This window comes from Hirundo rustica, chromosome 7 (genome assembly GCF_015227805.2).
Source record: "Hirundo rustica isolate bHirRus1 chromosome 7, bHirRus1.pri.v3, whole genome shotgun sequence".
Classification (NCBI taxonomy): Eukaryota; Metazoa; Chordata; class Aves; order Passeriformes; family Hirundinidae; genus Hirundo; species Hirundo rustica.
In genome coordinates this window covers 21,786,587-21,807,498 of record NC_053456.1, presented here as the reverse complement: position 1 = coordinate 21,807,498, position 20,912 = coordinate 21,786,587, and the positions used below count along the sequence as shown (strand labels likewise).

Here is a 20,912-nt window from a genome sequence, read left to right as displayed (position 1 = left end):
TTTATGCCCAGCCTGTACTTTTAAAATCAGCTCTCTCGTGAATTCATTGTTCTCTAGACATAACCCCAAAGAACCGTTTAAAGCTACAATGACACTAAGATTTCAAGTCAAAAGGTCTAAAAAGAGCTGAAGAGCGGACCATGACCACAGACGGGTGGCACAGCACACGGCAGATCGCAGTTACGACGAGACAGTGTGTCCCATGGAGAATGTCCCTGCAGAGCCGGGCTGAGATACCTGCTCAGAAGCACCAAACCAGCTTTGCTCCGGGGCTCCCTCCAGTCACACTGCAGCTGAAACTCAGCCCCAGGGTAGTTGTGGAAAAGCTGAGCTGGGGTAAAATAATGTGGAATTCTGCGGAAGTAGAGTGGAAGATTTATTGGAAATGTGTTTGTGAATCTTCATCCCTTCCATGTCACTGCTTTGCCCTATATGTTTTAGAATGAAAAATTATTAATCGCTGACATTTATTTTTGTTTTAGCTTGCCCTGAGCAATCTTTGCTGAGAAATTATATGGGGCAAATAAGATCACTTTTGAGAGAAGGCAACTAAGTGTATTTTTTCACCGTGAAATGTAGTTTGATTTTCAGAGGTATTCAGCATCTGGAATTTCCTTCATAAAACTTCTGAAGGAAAAAAATATCTATTATTTTCTCAACAAAATTTAGTCTCCATTGCCTCTATTATATTTTACTTCCTAATATTTACTTTCTAGAAGCTGATTATTACTATTCGATTCAGACTTCTTGAGCAGTTAACACCCCTTAGAAAATTTTGAGGCATCTGCATATGGAACCTGATCCTCATACATACAATTACTGCAGGTAGTTTGCAATATCTGGTCCAAATTCCCTGTTTTGCAAATATCTATAGTAGGACAAGCAAGAGAGCAACCGGCAGAAAGGATTCAAATGCTGCCAAGGAGAATTTGTCCAAGTACTAGAACACCTGAAAAATCCTGTCCCATTCTTTCAAGGCTGTACTGTCTCCCTTCTGACCTTAGAGACAGCCAGACTGTGTATGGCAGGGTGGGGCATAGGAGAGGTGGTGGCAGCAAAACTGAGTGAGAGAGACATTTGTGTCACAACTGAGACATCTGCATCAAACGGAGACATTTCTGTATCACTATAGAGTTGTTTTCTCTGTTGGTCAGACGGATGGGAAGAACCAGAGGCTGGGAAATTCAGAGGTACCATCAGAGGCAGGCTGATGAGTGTTTATGGTGCACTTTCCTTTCTAGGGAGAAGGGGACAGCTCTTAAATAAGATCTCCCACTCCTCAGAGCAGTAGCCTTGCAGAAAACCACTGCCAGCACAGCCCCTTTGTACTGCAGGAAATTCAAGTGTGCTTGATGAAGTTACTAAAACTTCCATTTGTTTTTATGTTCAGGGTTCAATGTTCAGTTTATATTCCTTGTTCAGGGCTGTTTTCTAATTTCCTCTGGAGAGACAACCCATGGCACCAGCTCTCTTGGTCTATGGCAAAAGCTAGAGCCTAAAATGCTGCTGAAGGCTAATATTGATGGCAGAAGAGGAAAAAACAATTGGACAAGTGAAAATAAATTCATGACTCCAGGAAAACACCTGAATTTGTGCAATTATAGGCATCAAACTCTCTGCATATGAGTTTTGGTCTTCATTTCTGGTACTGCAAATAGTACTTCATATAGCTAACGTTTCCCACACCTCCTAGAAGATTGCACTGTCCTGGTCCCTGATACTCAGACTTACACTGTACACACCCAATTATCCTGTATCTGCCTTTGACCAATGTTTGAAAATTTTAACACCAAAATTTAAGCTCTTGTATTAGTAAAAAATATGGTTTCTCTACTCTAAAGTAGAAAAATAGACCCCCAGTTTTAAAGCTTTTTTTCAGACAAACAACCTAAGACTAACAGAGTTGTCCTCAAATTCAGCGTGTGGTTTTTTCCAATTTGATCAATAAATCCTGAGTAGCAATGTGCAAGGGCTTAGTAAACAATTTCTCTAGAGATCTGCCTGCAGTGAACAGAGTCCACCCTCACATGGCAGACCTGCTTGCTGCACTGCACTGGTGGGTTTTTAGAGGTGCTTTGAATAAACCTTCCCCTTTCACTGCAATTGCTTGTAGCTCTAACTGTGAATCACGTGGATCCAGGCCACAGGACCGAGACCTCACGCACTCGAATTTCCAAGCTCTCGGGTTTTGTGCAAACAGTATGGGACAGGAAGGATGAGGGTATAGGAATGCCTGTAGAGGATTTTTTGTGTGAGAAGAAAAGATTGAATGTGATGCCAAGAAGATTGCCTTAAAAAAAAAAAAAAAAATCAGAAATCTTCATTTTCTCTCAAATGCTGTTCTGGTAACCTATTCAGATTATGATGCTCAGTTTTTGCCCTTTACGCTTCTCTTTGCCGTTTGTATCAGATCTTCCAGATACAGTCAGAGCAAAGCACTATTGCACATAGTGCTCCCTCCTGACTGCATATCTATGCTTAGTCTGCTCCATTCTTGCTTTATTTTATTGGACTTGCAGTGCTTTTAACTTTTTCAAACCCTCACAACAGGGATTATCTATTCATCACTATTTTACCTGATGAAGAGATTCCCTTATATAGCTGGAATAATGGAGAAACATCAACAGCCTAAAATCTTTTGATGCTATAAGAGAAACAGTACAAGCCATGTGACCATTCCATTTTTAATAAATCCCTTTTACATAGTTTCCTAATTCTATAGGAAGCTGCACTTGGGGTTATTTCCTCTAATTCCCCAAGCAAGCAGACTGTCTGGTGCAATATCACCTTTATTTTCAGTGTGTAGTTTCCTTTTCCGGTGTATTACTTCAGTTTTACTTGGCTTGGATTCAAAAACTGATTTTAGCTTTTTTCTTTTAATCATTACAGTCCCTACTGTACTGATAAACTGGTCAACTCCTATGAACACTGCAACAATCTCCAGATCAGGCATTTCTTTTGCTAGGTGAATATTTTCTAGGGTCACCATTTTCTAGGGACACTGAGCTACTTACACCCCTCCTTGATTTCATTTGTGGAATTATCTGTCTCTGCCATCACATTTTTCCCTTGGAGTTTAGGCACCATTGACAGAAGCACTTTTTCTTTACCTTTTCCTGCATCAAATCTATTACAGGACTTTCCTCATTTCACAGACTTTGTAGTTTATCATAACTCTTAGTTCTCAGGTTTTGTGAAAAGGAGGCAGGATGTTGAAAGTTGACAATGAATTTAGGGCTGACTACTAATATGTCTTTATATGTAGGGCTCTTGTTACTAATACTTTTAATTGAAGGTATATTTCCTCTTCTTAATGTCTTACTATATTATGTACACAGAGTGGCCACGAAAAAAAAAGATAGTAATAGACTAAAATTTGCCTGGGAACTGAAAAAGCAATAGACTATACAACAGAGAGATGCATTATGTAGTGAAAAGCACAAGATTTAATATTATTAGTAGAAAGGAAGCTGCACATAAAGTTGTCTCCTTCCTTATAGAAATATGAGTCTACAATCAGCTTGTGTGACATCTTAACAGTAGCAGTTGAAGCACATGTACAAAGTATGAAGGCTAAAAACATTTCCAGAAAGACCATGGTTTTCCCAGAGGACAATTTCTGTTGCACTAATGGCTGGCACTTAATTTTAAGGACAGTTTAAAAAACATGGATAAAACCCTGAATTAGTTATTTCATTAGGAATATTTGTTTTGTAAAGATTGCAAACATAACTGTGATTTACCCTAGATAACTCACACTGAAACTAATAGCTAAGCCTTGATCTAGTGTTTTTTTGATATAATAAGAATAAAAGAACTTTTCAGCTTAATCTGAGTGTGGGTATTTCAAATCTGAGTGTGAGTATTTGCAAACTCAGGAAAAAAAAGACCTTTTCATTAATCCATCCTTTTGGAAACAGTCACACTAACCCACAACCACATACAAATACAAAAATCCTAATGGGACTATTTTCTTACTAAGCCTGTAATAGTTTACATTCACCTAATGGCCTGGGGTTATAAGCAAACTACTCAATTAGAGAATTTAGGCTGGTTGCCCACATATTTTAGAGCAAATTATCCCTTCTCAAATGCAGAACCCCCTATATAAAATGCCTAAACAGTATTTCCTGTCAAAAAAGCAAAAATATTATTCCCTAAATTCCCACCTTGAGTCTACTAAGTATTTCTCTTTATGCTAGTGTAGCCATTTTATGGAGAAATGTTTGTTTTTGCCTCACATACCTCAATCTAGACCCTTTTGTTGGAAATGTTTTTAACAGTGTTTTAACATAGCTACTAAGCAGCTAAAAAATGCTAATGCAACCTGTTTTTTTTTTTTTTTTCTTCTCAGATTAAAATTTTCAAGAACAGTTTCCCACTCTCCTTGTTGGTGCTACTGGAACACAGAGGTCTTCTGAAAGCCTGGCATTTTGAAACTTCCAGGATAAGATCTCCCACTTCTAAGGGCATTCTGAATTCGAATTACCTTTTAGTATTACTGTTTTTTAGCATTTCTACTGCTTCTTTTTTAATTTAAAAGAGAGGCTGATGCTTTTAACCTATAAACACCCATTAAAAGTTCCTCACCCTATTACGCCAAACTGCTGCCCTTAATTGTATGCAGCTGGGTGGATCACTAAATTCTCATGTCAAAGAGGAAGATTTAAAAAGTACAATTAATTAGATATCAACTCCTCATAGCATACCCATTTCTGACATGTAGATAAGTGGTTTTCCCCATGTGCTGGGATTTAAACTCTCCCTTGTAGTGCTTGACCACCCCAGGGCAAGACCAGCTGAGGCTCAAAGTGGGTGACCAGTGTCATGAGTCTGCTTTTGGCACCAGTCCGGTTTTCAGGCTGTGCATGAAGGGGCTCCAACCTCTGTTAATCCTGTTCTTTCTGTGTTCTCGTAGTTAACCAAAATGACTTTCTGGGAGATGTAATAGGAGCTGAAGGGACTGTTGGCTGGTGGACGTGTAAGTAGATGAGACACAGACCTTTCTGGAAATGAAAGTATTTTATATTCGTGCCACGAGTACTGTCACAGTTATGAGCACCAGTGCCCCTTCCTTTGTTTGAGATCTGGGGTAAAGAATGAGGGTGGCAGCTCTCACTCTAGGATCTCTCTAAAACTTAGAAAGGCTTGTTCTGTGATTCCTGTAAAGAGCAAAGCCTTGTGCTCCACCATAGAGGTTGTAGATGTCCTTGCACAAAATTCTGCTGAAGTCAAAGAGCAGTCTTCAGCTCATCTGAAGACAAGGTTTAGTTCAAAATGTGAAAATGCATGTTAATGCATGTTAATGCAAGTTAATAACTAAAAAAACCCGTTTCAATAAAGAAATGAGATAGTGAGGAACATTCTGAATGTTGAAAGATTACATTAGAGCAGAGGAGTCTTCCATTTTTGACATGTTTAACATTTTCAGTTCGAAGTGCGTCCATTTAATGCTTCAAGTAGTCTACTCCTGAAAGTCAGAATCTCTGGAATTTTTTCACTATGACAGCCAACACAAGCTATTGATTTGGAAGGCATAGGTGTTACAAAATTAGATGGATGGGACAGTCTCCTAGACCAATGCACAGTTCAGATAATGCAGCAGCAAAGATAAAAGCATATTCCATCCTTCAACTCTATTAGTCTTTAAACACTATGAGGGGCAAGAGCTGAAAGAATAAATTAAAACTGTTGAATAATGAAGATGATGTGTGCCATGGAATTAGCAGGTTTCAGTCCTGCATTAGGAGAGAACTTCTACCACTGTGTAGAACCCTAACAAGCTCTGGAGAAGTATGCAGATAAAATATCCCACTATGACTGATGAAAGATTAGGGTGTAATTTCATGCAACACTCAAAGAATAGAGAAAGCATAATTTCTAAATTGACGGAAGCACATGTTAAAGAACAAAAGATGATGCCAGTGTAATAAAAGCACTTAAGTACAGTGTGAAAAAGCAAAGAATTATTATAGGCATATAGAAATTATGTAGCATCAATATTATAGAGCTATAATTAATTAATTAATTAATTAATGCATGTACTTTTTCTGCTAAAGAAGTATCTTTAGGAGAATTTTAAAATCAGTAAGCTGCAGGTGGCTATTCCATGAGCAGGCTGTTCCTTTTCTTAGGGAAATCAACAACAGGTATACCAGTAGGGAATAACATACCCAAGAAAACTCTTATTATCACCAGAAAAACAATAGGCAAATATACTTCATTTTCTCTAATGGGCTCATTAAGCAGGATTTATTCAATTAAGACAGAATTTCCTTACTAAGAATATGGTAAATTATTTACAAAGTTAAGATTATTATCAAAGGAATATGCACGTATTTCAGGACTCAGGATTAGACCAGAAATTCTGGAGCAAACTGAGTAAAAACAAAATGCCCAATCTATCCATGTGATAGAATTTGATTAAGTTTTACTGGCTTTTTACTACAATTTCCAATTTGATTGGCCCTACTAAAGCTAAAATTGAACTTCTTATACAAAGCTTATGTGGTTATGTTTGGTATTAGCATTGTCTTCCCCGGAGATATTTGGATTTTGTTTAACTGAAAAATAAACAAGTTAAATGCCGAATTGCCTGGCTAAGACAGTTATATGACGTGGTCTTTTTCTTTCATTATATAGATTGTGAGGTTTGGGATTCATGTTTAGGAGTTTGTGGTTACTTTACTTTAAATCTAATACCATGGACATATAACGTTTTTGTTCAATGTTCTGCTTTTTTCATATAAAGTTCTGTGTCCTGGCCAATTTATGGCCAGACTTATCCAATAAACAACTTTGTAGGAATGCATTTATAGATTGTTAGAAATATGTGTGGTGCCTGCACTTCTCTCAGCAATAATGTAATGATTTATTTTGACTGTTAATTTTAAGCTATATTATAACAAAAAGGGAAAATAATTTACATGCCTCAGAAGTTATTTTCTCAAAAATTAAGAAAATGTAGGAAGCTGCATAGGTCAAGATTTAAAACAAAAATGCTTAGCAAGTATGAATGGATGTTCCTGACATTTGAACCTCATTGATTTTCAAAGGTTAGACAATTAACACTCACTGAAAATCAGATCCCTTGCAGTATCCTACCTAAAGCCTTTCTGAAAGTTGTCTTGGTAAATCAAAGAGTAGGCAAACAATTCAAGTAGGAAAGCCTAGTATTCGTCAAAGCATATACCAGAGAAGCATAATTTACTACATTGTACAGTAGGAGAGGGATATCTGTGCTGTGGAAGCTCCCAGGAAATCTAGGATCTCATCTGCCAGCCATAGGTCATCCCAGCATAAAACAGAGCCGGCACCAAACTGTATATATCCTATATATAGGGAGAGAAACAAAAAGCATCCATCAAGAAGACATCAATAAGACAATACTACTTAATTATCAATGTGCCAAACATTATTTTTCACAGGTCTTCTCAGTGTACTATGGTGTGAGAACTCCTGTGAAAAAGAAGGAAGCTTGTATGGATTTGAAGAACAAGTTGCTAAGACAGGCAGCTAACAATGAGAGTAACTAAGTTTTGTACTTTAGGTTAATAGGTTTGAGATTAGCACCTATCTGTCTTAAAGTGAAAATAATTAAATGAATGTGTAAAACTACCACTCTTCATAAAGAATTTAAGTCACTGGCAAACATAAAATGTATTACAGCTATTTTTTTCTGATTTTCTAGCATGAAAGAACTGATCTAGTATTGATAAATGTATATCACTTAATAAAATAACCCAGATCTAACAAAAAAAAATTTTTTTGCCCTAAAACAAAAGTCCTAGACTTCAGTACATGCTATTTGTATTTTCTGGTAACTCCCTTTATTCTCAACAGGACTCAAATTGATGTGCTGCTTCTGCTGGAACATCAGCCTTTTCTAATGCCTTTTATTCTGGTTTACTTCACCTAAACCCCTAAAGTTTTGTTCCAAATTCTTCTCTTTCCCCATGTCCCATCTGCATTTTACCTTTGACTCATTACACCTTTATCATTGGCTTTGCTTTTCATTGGTTGATTATTGGTCAGTTTACAGCTAGAATGTGGAGAGTACCCTGAAAATGTGCAATGAAACCCCAACACACACTGCTCTGAAATGCCAGTTCCCGAATGTGTTTTTAAAATTCAAGGTGCATTCATTTTATCTAAGCACCCTTATGTAGCCAAAGGAGGCTTAAAATTATTTTGAATACCATAATTTGAAGTTTTTGGAGTGATTACAGTAGAAGTTCTGCTTTGTATCCAACCTCTAAATGCATTTAACGAAATAAATTAATTTTGAGAAAGGGAATATTTTGGACATCCTTCTAATGTAATTAATTTAAGCTCTGTTTCAGACATTTATTAGTGTGACATACTATGAGAAAATAATTTTGCCTGGGAGTTTTGCACGTGACCGGACTTTAATATCAGATCTTAAATCATATAAACTTGAAGCAGTAATAGTTGTAGTAAAGGATACTCAGTAGCTGCAATATGTTCAAAAATTCTGAACACTTGCAAATTTCACATTCTTCGAAAAGTTATTTGAAAATCACGTGTGAAAAGACTAGCAGAGTTTATACCATTAAACATGAACACAAAGCAACTGTTCATCGTCCTTCAGCTTGCAAGATACATATTTGCTTTCAAAGGGAGCCCTAATATTTGTCATCTTTAACTGAATGAAATCACAGATACTTTTACATGTGGATTTTATTATAAGAATTGGTTTATAAGCCTGCTATTTAACATGATTATATGAATTACGAACTGTGATTTTATTTCTTTTATAATCTGTGCAGAGCTTGCCATTACTTTTACATGTCTGTGTCTGGCATTATGCACCTTTGAAATTGTGCCAGAAATATTTATTGTCCTATTTCTGGCATTCTGGGACTCTTGGTTCCGTTTGGTTTCCAACCAGAACAAGGCTTATTAGCAGACCCAGTTCTTCATACTTTACTGAAAACAATTTTATATGTAAATTTAATACTTCATTAAAGTAAGCTCTTGTAACAATCAGGAGTACGTACGAAATGCATTCAGTGTAGGTAATGTTCTATCTACCACTTGAGCAGTTATCAAAAGCAAAATATATGTACTAATTAGAACTTTCCTTCTCATTGCCTGTCTCCTCCAGCTTGACTAATAAGAAGGCATTAAAATGCAGTCAGGTTGAGCAGAAATGGGTCACTCTTCCTGCACTTGCATGTGCTCTGCACACAGCGCAGTGCCCTGGAAGGAAGGCTCGCTGCAGTAACAACAACGTTCTCATTCACCCCTCCAATCACATTTACTTGGTTCCAAGTTCCATTATACTAAATCAAGTAAAAATCCTTTTAAGGTCAACAAAAGTTTCATACAAATTACTTCATAATTTGGCCCTTATTTTGTTGGGGTGGTTTCAACTTTGCCCAGTAGGCACAACCATATTAAAAAGGCTTTTGGAAAGTATTCTTTATTTCATTTAGCTTCAAGGAAATAGATGTTAATAAAATTTAAGGATGTACTTACATGTTTATTAAATAGGAGGAATCTTCTTGGATCAGAACTCTAATTTGTTTAAAGAGAAAACTTCTCCAGGAAGCAAAAATGTAACTGACTTAAGTATTAGTACAGCTCAAATACTTTTAGAAACGATAATCATGCTTTTATTTGGAACTAGGTAAATTTGATTTAGTATTTTTTTTTTAATAGAACATTGAGTTATTGTTTATATAGTAATTTTTATAACTATAAGCATAAATTACTCATTATAGCCAGTAAAGGGTCAGAAGCTTGAAGCCATGCCCTTCACGGAAGGGGAGGCACTTACATGTATATAATAACTGCTTCTAAAATTTCATACATGATCTGAAACATGACATCTCACAGAGACAAAACCATCTGTCTGCTTCTCATATGACAATTTCACACTAGGCTTTTTCTGTTTGTTCATGAGATCTTAATGGCAAAACACATTCACTGCAATATTTTATAAGAAATCACTTGCCCTAATTCATTGTGCCAAAAAATAATTCAAAGTTTAACCATGTTCCTAAACATATTGTCAGAGATGTATATTTCAAATATCTCAAATTAAGAAGAGCCTCTAATTTCTACTTTAAGCTTCACTGCCTTCCAAGTATATAAAATGGTATCAAGCAAGAGTTTTAAGACACTAATTAATTAATTAAATGTATTTAACTGTTCACATTTGTGACAGAGCAATAATCAGTAAAATAACCATAGAAATAATAATAGTAACAATTGTAATAATAACTAACTACATAATTATTAATTGCTATGTAACAATACCAACAGTAACAGCAACAGTAACAGTTGCCATGGCAATAACAAAAGTAAGTAGTAGTAATAGCAATATTATTAACCAAAAGCAAAGATCCTAATCACAACAAGAATACTTTATGGAGTGGAAAAGTTGATCTTGGATTTTTCTGATGACTGTATGCAATGTTAAGAGATTTTATATGAGCCTTTCACTTGATATTACACCTTTTGACCTGCTGGATTATATATTTCTTTTTGAGGTAATGATTTTCTGGCAAGAGTCAGGTGCAAAGGACTTAATGAAAGTGATGGAGCATCCAGATGCCCTAAGTGGTGAAGTATCAAAAGGCTCAGGGAATTAGAGGCAACTGTACGACTACAGACATCTGAATATTCCAAATACTATGGTAGGATCAGAACATCAAAAGAAACATATACTATTACATATGAAAAATTAAATCAAAACTTGGATATCTTTCCCAATGCTCTTGTTGTAGAACAAAATTTTAAAGCACGTCTCGTCAAAATATGTCATTGTAGTCACCCCAGCTTAGGAGTTCCACCTGCTTTGTATGCTCTGAAATTATTTGAATGTCAAAAATGAACACAATGTACTTGGTTAATCCAAGCTCTCTTGCAGCTACCAATTTATATCTGCCTTTGAGGCCTCAACTCCTTCCAGCTCAGTAATTCCCTCTACTAGAGCTCTATCTGTCCCTTGTAATGTAAACAATTTTCTCTTGCTCTTCTCACAGTCCCAGTCCTAACGGGAACTTGCAAAAAAACAAGACAAGAAAATAGTTTGGAGTCATCATAATCACTCACATCAGTTAACGGACAAGTAGAGGCTTTTTTTACTACAGATATGCCCACGCAAAAGTTATGAATTGCATACATATTACCATGCATTGGTAAAAAAGAATTTCTTCCTATATTGCTTTTCCAAATATATTATAAATAAAATATACATAAATATAATTATATTTTCCCCAAAGCCGAATTACATAGGGCATTCAAAAATGTGCGTCAGTTGCCATGTGTGTGTCATTTATGAAATACCAGCAAGCACTCCTTCTGTTCAAGATGCAGAGAAAACAGATTCCAGGGCTCAGGACACGTGGTCCATTGATGACCAGAGTAAATTTTGGTGTCTGCTAACACCACTGTGTTAGCTGTGGTGCCTTCCACTGAGGATGGGATGTCAGGATGCCGCCGCCACCCAAACCCGGCACCACCTTTATTCCATCAGTGGTGGTAGAGTGGCTTTGCAGGTGGAGAGCAGAGCTGAGGAGAGCCTGGATTGTGTCCCTAACAGCTTGGGCTTGCTTTAATCACTGAGGTGCCCACAGGGCGTAAGGAGGTGGCCTGGAGTGGAGCTGTGCTCTTGAGGAGTCCCCTGTGGTGTACAGCAAAGAGCACAGAATGGCCAAGGTGAGCCGAGTCACTGGGGCACGGTACCCCAGCTTCAGCCTGAGCAATGAGGTACAGCAGCACCTAATTCCCAATAACTGGGACGTGAAGAAAAGGGTAAGATGGCACAGAGTATAGTCCTAGTGGTATGGGTAGTGAAGTTCGTGATCTTCAGGCTACGTACATACCTTCATTTGCTGCAATCACATCTCCATTTGCAGTGTAGACAAGTTCTGTTTCCTCATCTAAAACTCCCCAGCATCCACATGGCCTCACCAGCCAGAGAAGTCCAAAAGGGTCCGTTTTAAATAAAAAAAACTCAAGTGAACACAATTTGGCAACACTAAGTATCTCTTAACCAGACAGCATTTTCCAAATGATGTACAGACGTGTATACTTATTTAGAAAAATAAATTGGACTACTAGGTGACATATATTGATAAAATATAGGAATGCTACAAGTGATATATTGATAAAATATAGGAATGCTACAAGTGATATATTGATAAAATATAGGAATGCTACAAGTGTTACCATGGAAAAACTCTTCTCAACAGCAGTCTCAGGGCGCGAGCCCGAAAGGTTTTAAAAGAAGCTTATTGCTTGATTTTTAAAATAAGTTGATTGGTCAGTGTTCTGCATAGAGAGGGACTGAAAGTGCTAAATGCTGCCTATGATGCTGGGGAAAATTCTGAAGATGTACTCTGCTGCTAGAGTGGTTATGCAAAGTCAGGTTAAATACTAAGCCCACTGATAACAAAGGATTTTGAAGGGAATATATTTAAGAGTTTTAAATACTCTGTAGGGGGCAGTTTTGAACCAGATTAATGAAAATTTTAAGCTGGCTGACTCATAGATATGTTTTTATACTCAATTTTATTATCTTCAGCATCTACATGGGCATAATTTCTGGGTTTTTTAGGTAGATCTTGGTGCTTAAGCAAATAGGGAGCTGTATGCTATTGTATAACATCACCCAGCTGAGAGGCTTATCTGCATGTAAGGTTCAGCAATGGCAGCTAACAATACTTATTTCAAACTACCAGTTAAAGAGATCCATGGCTGAATAGCAATGATTAGAACTTTCATGGCAGAGGGCCTGCATAAAAACCAGCTCTGCAGAAGGCCCCAAGGACAGAAGTAGAGTTTGGGATCTCCCTCAGTATTCTGGCTCAGCCCTGAACCAGGAATCAATTTTGCTGTGACTTGAAAGTATTTATGACATTTCTGGAAAAAAGAAAAAAGCAAAAAAGAAAGGCAGTAGGTTCTTGGAGACACTAGTATTTCCTGCAGCATTTTCAAATGCCTTTAAACACGGTATCTTCATTATTTGCATTTATTTTAAGTGGATACGATGCTAGACCACGGAAAAAAGATGTCAGCACACTTCAATGTCTTAGCTTAAAAATGAAGATTCAAATCAGCCTCTCTCCAGCAACACCCCACTTTGAAGTATCAAAGTCAGAAGTGAACTACCGATCTGTAACACAAAAGAAAGATATCCTCTCAGTAAAGTCATAGTCATTGTTACAAGGATTTAAGTAGAAGTGGCTCTAGAGTGCAGCCTGAAGAGCAGGAGAGGCTCAGTCACTGAGTCTTTTTTCCACTTCTAGTCTAGGCTTCAATGAGAAAAATGAAGTTGTGTATGTAGGTGGCCTCTGTAATCGATAGCCGAGTATTTCCTGTAGAGTCAGTGGCTCTCCAATGACCACCATTATTTAGATTTGAATGAAGTGTCTTGAAGCCAGTTCTAAACCATTATTCATAGCGAGAGTTATGACTTATCTGATAATGAAATCACGTAGAGCAGCAAGATTCACACCGAACACTGGCAGGAACTAAAAGGATCAACTTCCCAATGTCCAGACTAAGAATGAATGCTTACAGATGATCAGACTCAGCTCTACCACTTAAAGCTTGAAGCTGATTATGTTGCCTGTGTCAGAAATTAAGCTATGATACATGTCAGATAAAAATAGGTATAATGATGCAAGCAAAGCAAAACTGCCATGAAAAGGAGCCAGAGATCAGCAAAGGGTGAAGAATAAAGATTCTGATCCCCACAGTGACCACCAGAAACAAGGAAGAATGGAGCCTAGACATCACAATGAGGAAAGGAAACTAAACATCACAACAAAGAATAGAAACTAAACCTCAAAAAAAGGGAATAGAAACTGAGAGGGGACTGCTAACATGAACATGTACCTGCGAAATTAACAGTCAGTGTGCATGTTGGTAGAGTGGTGACTCCCCAGGCACCCAGTGCTGACTTGCCCACCTTTTGCCACAAAATTAATAAATTGCTTAATTTGAAAATGGAATAAAGGAGTACGTCTCCTCATTTATAACACCTGGAATAGGTGATAGGATATCTTTTTTGTCCTCTCTGGGCCTAAAAGCTTTGCCTGTTCTTTTTGAGTTCACGTACAGGGTCTGGCTGGGATGAAGCAATTTTCTCCACAGAAGCCCACATGCTGCTGTTTTGTGTTCTGTGACTAGAACAGCACTGCTGACACAGCAGTGTTTTGGCCATTGCTGAACAGGACTTGCACAGCATTGAGGCTTTACCTTTTCTCACGCTCTGCTCTCTTAGACAGCAGGCTGGGGGTAGGCAAGAATTTTGGGAGGGGAAACCAGGACAGCACATTCAAACTGGCCAACGGGATATTCCATACCACATAATGTCATGCTCAGCAATAAAACTGGGACTGCAGAATAAGAAGATGGGGGTGGGGGAGGGGCGGTTGTTGTCTTCAAGAATAATCAATTATTGGAAGACTTTCTGGGCATGAGAATGCTTGTGGGAGGTGGTTAGTTATTTCCCTTGCACTATTTCCTCCCCCCCCCCCCCCCCCCCCCAATTCATTCAATTATTAAACCTTCCTTTAACCCAATCCGTGAGCTTTCTGACTTTTCCTAGTATCTCCCCCATCTTCCTGAGGAGGAAGGAGCAGGAGGGCGTATACTTTCTGACTAGAGTCAACCCACAACAACTGGAAAACCCCAACATTTATAGGTTGTATTATGATGCACTGTTGCACACAAGTTCAATAATGCAGGGTCAGCTGAGGTTGTACAGCTTTTGCATAGGAATTGTTACTACAAAGCACTTTGAAGGACTTCTTCCACATCTATGCACATGCACTTGTGTTACTGTAGTGGTAAAAACTCTGAACAGGGCATGCCAGAAAGAGAGTGCAAACAGAGCAAGTATTTATTCTCTGTTCCTGTGTCCTCTCGGCTTGAGGCAAGGGATGGGTGTCAGCGACCTAAGAAAGCTGATGGAAGTACAGCACCAAGGGAGAGGACATCGTTATTACAGTAATGAGATTTAAAGAAATGCAGAGTTCTGCTTCTCTCCAAAGATATTCATCACATGCCGACTGGAACGAAGGGGACGGTGAGAGCAGCCCTCTGCTGCGACCCTAACTGTTCTGCCTGCAGAACACAATCCAGCACGGCGCCTCTTCGCCAGCACTGCTTCATTGGCTGAACACGAGGGTCGGGAGGCCTGCAAACTTCCACATGACAGTTTGACCCTCACGTTCCTCCGTTTTTGCATTTAAACGCCTTTATTTTCCGTAACAGGGACCAGCGATCGCCGCAGGAAGACGGGATTGGCATCCCCGGCCCCGCCGGCGGTGAGCGACTCCCGACACCCGCCCCGCTTCGACCCGGCTGGGCAGAGCCCCACGGGTCACCGCCCGGGCCGGGCCGCGAGGGGCGGCGGGAGCGGCGCACGGCCATGTCACGGCACGGTCGGTCCGATCCGGTGCGGTCCGATCCGGTGCGGTCCGGCCGGGTACAGCCCCGCACAGACCCGAGCGCAGCGGAGCCGACCCCCGCCCCGCCCAACGCCCGCGGCCGCCACCGCCCGCCCGCAGCGCGGCCCGGCACCGCCCCGCTCCAGCGCGCCCCGCGGCAGCGAGGCGCCGATTGGCTGCCGCGCCCGCGCGGGGCCTGATGGGAGCAGCGCCCCGGCGCCGCGCTCCTCCTGCGGCGGCGTCGGCGGCGGGCGGGATGCGCGGCCCGGCCCGCGGCAGGTACGTGACGGCGGGGGATGCGCGGCCCGGCCCGCCCGGCCCCGAGCGGCTCCGCGGCGGGAGAGGGGCGCGGGGTGACGGGAGAGGGGCGCTCGGCGCTCCCCGTAACAGCACTCAGGTACCGGCCCCGAGGCACGGAGCGGAGCGGCAGGTGCTCCCTCCCTCTCCCTCCTCGCCGCGGGGCAGCGGGGCGGGGTGGGCCGTGGTGCGGCCTTGGGGGAGGAAGCCCCCGGCCGCGGGGAGGGCGGCGGGCGCCCTGCCCGGAAGCGGGGAAGCGGCGGCGCCGTGGCTGTCCCGGCCGGGGAGCCGGGGGCTCCGCTGACCTCTGCCAAGGCCCTCCCTGCCCGCCGGGGCCCGGCGCTGGCGGCCCCTCGCGCGGGCTGCGAGGGGTTGGGTTTCAAAAAAGAGCGCCTGACACACCCACAGCTCCGCCGCTGTGCAGTCCGTATCGGAGCTAATTTGCCTTTTTAATTAAGGCTCTGCAAAGCATAGGACCTGTGTGGGGTGCTTCCGGATGGAAGGAGCCGAAAATGAAGTTTAAATGGAAAAAAGTTTGGTATTTTGTTGTAGCTGAGGCGTCCTAGGACAGGCCTGCAGTAGATGCTGGGGGATGCTCCTGGTTTGGTTTTGCTTGTTTCCTTGTCCACGGCACTCAGCTGGAGAAAGTTTTTGTGGTCCCAGTGGAAGTTTCTGAGGTCAGTAAATTGTGAGTGAACTGTTAGCAGAACTGGAGATTCAGTTTAAAAGGGATAATTTGTGTTCTTTGTAATGGTAAATATCTAAAAATACTTTAGTAAAGTGGAATCACTAAGTTTGCAAAAAAGACCTATTTCCATTGTATTGTCCATTGATTTAGGGGAGAGGTCTTTATGTCTGTATGCAAGGCCTTGATTACAAGTGTCTGTCTTCATTTTTTTTCCCCCTTGTAATATGTGTTCTCATGATGTTATTCGGTCTTGAATTTCAGCATGTCATTAAAATTTACTTGGGGAACTGAGTTTTTGGAGAACTTTTAATCTTTAAAACATTAACAAGCATGAAGAAATTTGAGACTGACTTGATAAAAGTGTAATGAGATCATGAAGCTATTTTCTCCACCTGCGTGGATGGGCGTGGATGACTTAGTGGCTTTATGCCTCTTTCAAAGGAGAAGCTTTTTCTGCTCTGCTCTCTTAGTCTGGAACTTCTGCTTTTTAATAAATAATTTAAATGTTTTGGGTGTAGAGGAGCTGCTATAAATATTTTTGAGAGAGTCAGGTAATAAAATTGGTAATAGTGTTTTCTTAAGCTTCTCTGTTCAGTGTTTTTACTGCTTGTCTGTTTTAAGCCCAGGACATGTTGCAGCTATCTTACTTGTGTATTACATCAGTGATAATGTGTGTGGAAAGAAGTCCAACTGCACTACTGCTTAGTCAGTGAAATGCACAACTTTGTGCTAGAGTGCAGTGTTCAGAAGGGAAAAGTCCTATGGAATAGTTTTTTGGTTAGAGCATGGGAAGGAAGCAACTTGTGGATGATCTCTTGCCATGAATAGTAGGATATTAGTGGTAGGGGTAGGTAGTGGAGGGGCTGGTGAGGAGGAAGGAGGAGAGTTTGAAGTAGTTGAAGACAATTTGTGTTGTCATGTCAAGAAAAAGAGAGAGGAAGAAGGAAAACCTCTGAGGCACTCCCTAGTAATCACAGAAAATTTTCCATCTCCTCACTGAGGATTCACTGGCTAAACTGTAAATGTGAATCTAGTGGCCCTAATCCCTTAATACCTCTTTGGGGAAGGGTTTTGGTAGTATTACAGACTTGCAAAGCAGCATCTGTAAAGCCTGTCATCATCACAGCTCCTGTAAAATCACATGCATAGTGACACTTGTCAAACCTGTTTCTCTTCCAAGCATTTGCCAGATATTAAGAAAAAACAAACTTGTGTAGCAATAGTGCTGTGACTGTGTTATTGCTGTAAGTCAGGGTCACCAGTAGCTCATGGATAATTTCTTCCCAAAAGATCCTCTAACACAGAGGTTCTCAGACTATGTTTTGAAGGAAAATGGCATGCACAAAGGCCATGTGAGCATCTCTGTGTCTCTCTGCCCACAACTGAGAGCTACCATTGCTCCTAATGGCAGTGGCAATGCTGGGGAAACAAGTTAGATTTGGGAGCCTTGTGCTGGCTTTACAGACTTCTCAATTGGTTATTTGATGCAGAATCTTTATTGCAAAACAATATGGAAGCTATCCATATCTGTAGAAATATCTGGGAAGAAAGTCTAGGCTCAGATCTACTGCAATACCCATCGTGCAAAAACTCGCCTGTATCTGCAATGTCACAGTTGTATAAAATCCTTGGTGTTAGACTGTGTTTAAAAAAAAAGAAGGCTGTTGTTTTACTGAAGTGAGCTGCTGCAGTAGTGATTATTTTGAGAATTTGTTCGAGTCCAAAGGGTAATTGCTTTTCTACATCTCACCCCTTTGTGCTACTAATTTGGCCACAGCTGAGCTAATTTGCCCATCTGTTCTAGCTTCATTTTTGTGGTATTTCTGATATGGATTTCCTTATCTTTAAGGATTGGTTTCTGAAACCAGTAGGGCCTATATTTCTGAAGTCCTTGGGTTTCTTAAAAGGTGAAGAGATTACCAGACTGCAGTAGTGTTTGTGCTAGTGAGCAGTGCATATCCTATACGTATTAAATTATTTTAACAGCCTCAGACAATTTGAAAACTAATTTGGATTGAAATATGTCTTCCCATTTTTGGCCAAAGGAAACATAATAAACAAGAAAATGATCACTTATATTTCTGTCTAGCTAGATCAGTGCTTTGTTTTAATAAGTGTTAGTGTTTCATTCCGGAATGAAAAAGCTTTGAGCCCTGGTTGGGATTGAGCATTAGTTTACTGTCAGGGTTGTTTTGAACTGATTACTTTTTTCTTCATTGGGTAAAAAACTTGCGTATTAAATGACTGGAGAGAAAGTCTGCCATCTTAAGGTTCAATTGATTCAACTATCTTCTAATGGAAAGTTGCTACAATTTTGGTTCAGGAGCTTAGATCATCATGTTAATGTTGTTCATGGGTTCCAGGTTTGTGTAGGTGATGTGAGCTGTCTTTGGAACTGTTTTAAAGTCATTTGATGTGCCTGGGTTGTGCAGGGAAGATCTGCCATTGTAGTGCTTTTGTATTAGCCAATGAAATCTTTGAAACTGGTTCTTTGAACTTAAAACTGAGCACACGAAAGAACAATAGTGCTATACAGCATATTCTTGTTGATGAGAGCATAAAAAGGAAATATATTTGAGAAATTTTCTCATGAACTGAAGGATGTTAATTCTGAATGCCTAGAGTGACAGCTAAAAGAGAATACTTAAGTTATGCTTAGGGGCAGCAGAGGAAATAACTGGAAATCAATGTGCTGCCCAATACTAGGTTTTTAATATTGTTTTTCTGCTGGAGTATTTTGGTGGCTCTTTTTGCAGTTCATTTGCACCTGTGTTTTTGAGAATTCCCCTCTGGTTAAGTATTTCCAAAATAAAAGTAACTTTGGCCACATCTGAAATGATCAGCTTACTTACAGGATGGCCTATGAATCAGAAAATTGAATTTAAAAGTAACACATAGGTAGATAGCTAGATGATGGCTTTATACAATATTTTGATTTCTTAAGATGTTAGAATGAATTTGAGAATCTTTAATTATGTTGTTAGATTGCTCTTAAGTGCTTAATGCTTTATTTCTAGCTGTGAATTCTTATAGAAGATTGATAGCTCTGCCAACATTTGTCCACGATAGAAGATGGGCGGATTAATTTCAAGATGGAGGGTAAGTAACATTGTGTAACAATGTAATAACCTTTAGTCTAGAAGATGGGCGTACCTAGAACATGCTGACTATTAATGCTGGCTGAATGATAGTGCTTCACTTTTCCTGTGAGTATGACACTTAAAACTCCAATAGTGAGATATCATAACCAAAAGTATTCTTTGCTAAATCACTAAGCTGTGAAACTCTGCTGTTGGTCTTAATTTCTTTTGCAGTACCAGTCTGGCACTGGCTTGGTTAACTTAAAAATACAGTTTTAACTCTTTCTGTAAATCTAAATACTTCTGTGGTGCATCATTGGATTAGAAACTACAGCATCTGTGACTTCAAAGGTTGCTGACCTAGGTAAAAATGGATATGTGCAGAATAAATTTCTGGCTGTTTTAACAAATTGGTAGCTACTTACTCCTGTACAAATCTGTCTTCCTATCTGTTTTTATTGGTTGTTGAGTGGTGTACTGAGTTTATGAGGAAGAAGAGGCATGAGGTTTTTGACTACTCTCCTGGCAGGTGTGAGTTGCGTGAATCTAGGTTTGCCTTTGCTTAGTAGCAATTGACTTCAGAGCCTTCCATACAAAACTCCATTAAAGTTGAAGCTTTGGGTGGAATGGCACTTTTATATAATAGAAACTCACTTTCAGGGTGATGCAGTGTGAGCTATGGTTTTTGAATTTGTGATGTGAAGGATGGGGAAAGATTGTAACTTGATAATTCTCAGAAATTAGGGAAGATTCCTAGAAGGCAAATTTCCAGTTACTGCTATGGTGAATTTTACTGGTGATGACAACCCTTATTTGCACTTGCTTATGATTTATGTACACTATGTGTCCTTATATGGAATAAATGGTAGTAAAAAGCTGGAGTACTCAGGTTAGGGCTTCCTCTATAGATTCTGTTTTGCCTATTTCCGCCACTCATCAATTCTGTTCTTGTTTTGCTTTCCACCCACACATTCGTTATTGCTGTAGATGCATTAGAGGTTTTCATTTTCTGTGATGTAGGAGAGGAGCCCTCAGTTAAGAGTAATGCCAGCTGTAAAATAGTGATTCATTGTGGTCCCTTCCTTGTCACAAACAAGGAAAACTTCTTACCTTTATGTAAAATAGATAATTTATTAATTTATTGTGAATGTCTTTTTGGTAGGAAACTGTTAAGGTACAGTAATCCTCAAAATACTGAATTTTTAAAGGTGAGATTAATATCTCTGTTCTTTCCCTTGCAAGCAGGCGAAGCCTTCCACTGTAGAAGTATTAGAAAAAATAGATAAGGTATGTGTTTGCTTTTTGGTGTTTTGTTTGACTTTTTGTTTAGAAAAATACATATATAATAATATATTTCTCTCACATTAGGTAAAATATTCTTGTGAAATTTTAAATTATTTTGGTAATTATTCTAGT

The 20,912-nt window shown here is 39.7% G+C and overlaps 1 protein-coding gene across 5 annotated transcripts in view; it reads left to right on the top strand.

Moving 5' to 3' along the window:
- Positions 1–15,652: 15,652 nt before the first annotated feature.
- The window catches only part of LNPK (lunapark, ER junction formation factor), a 50,977-nt gene continuing 45,717 nt past the window's right edge, over positions 15,653–20,912 (top strand). Inside the window, exons 1-3 of one of the 5 annotated variants that reach the window (XM_040070073.2) lie at positions 15,653–15,710; positions 19,434–19,515; positions 20,742–20,783. In XM_040070073.2, coding sequence (XP_039926007.1) covers positions 19,489–19,515; positions 20,742–20,783 — 69 coding nt within the window. In that variant the 5' untranslated portion in view covers positions 15,653–15,710; positions 19,434–19,488. Of the gene's footprint in view, positions 15,711–15,809; positions 15,829–19,433; positions 19,516–20,738; positions 20,784–20,912 lie in introns of those variants that run through there. The other 4 variants (XM_040070072.2, XR_005701715.2, XR_005701714.2 and 1 more) reach the window with 4 other exon arrangements.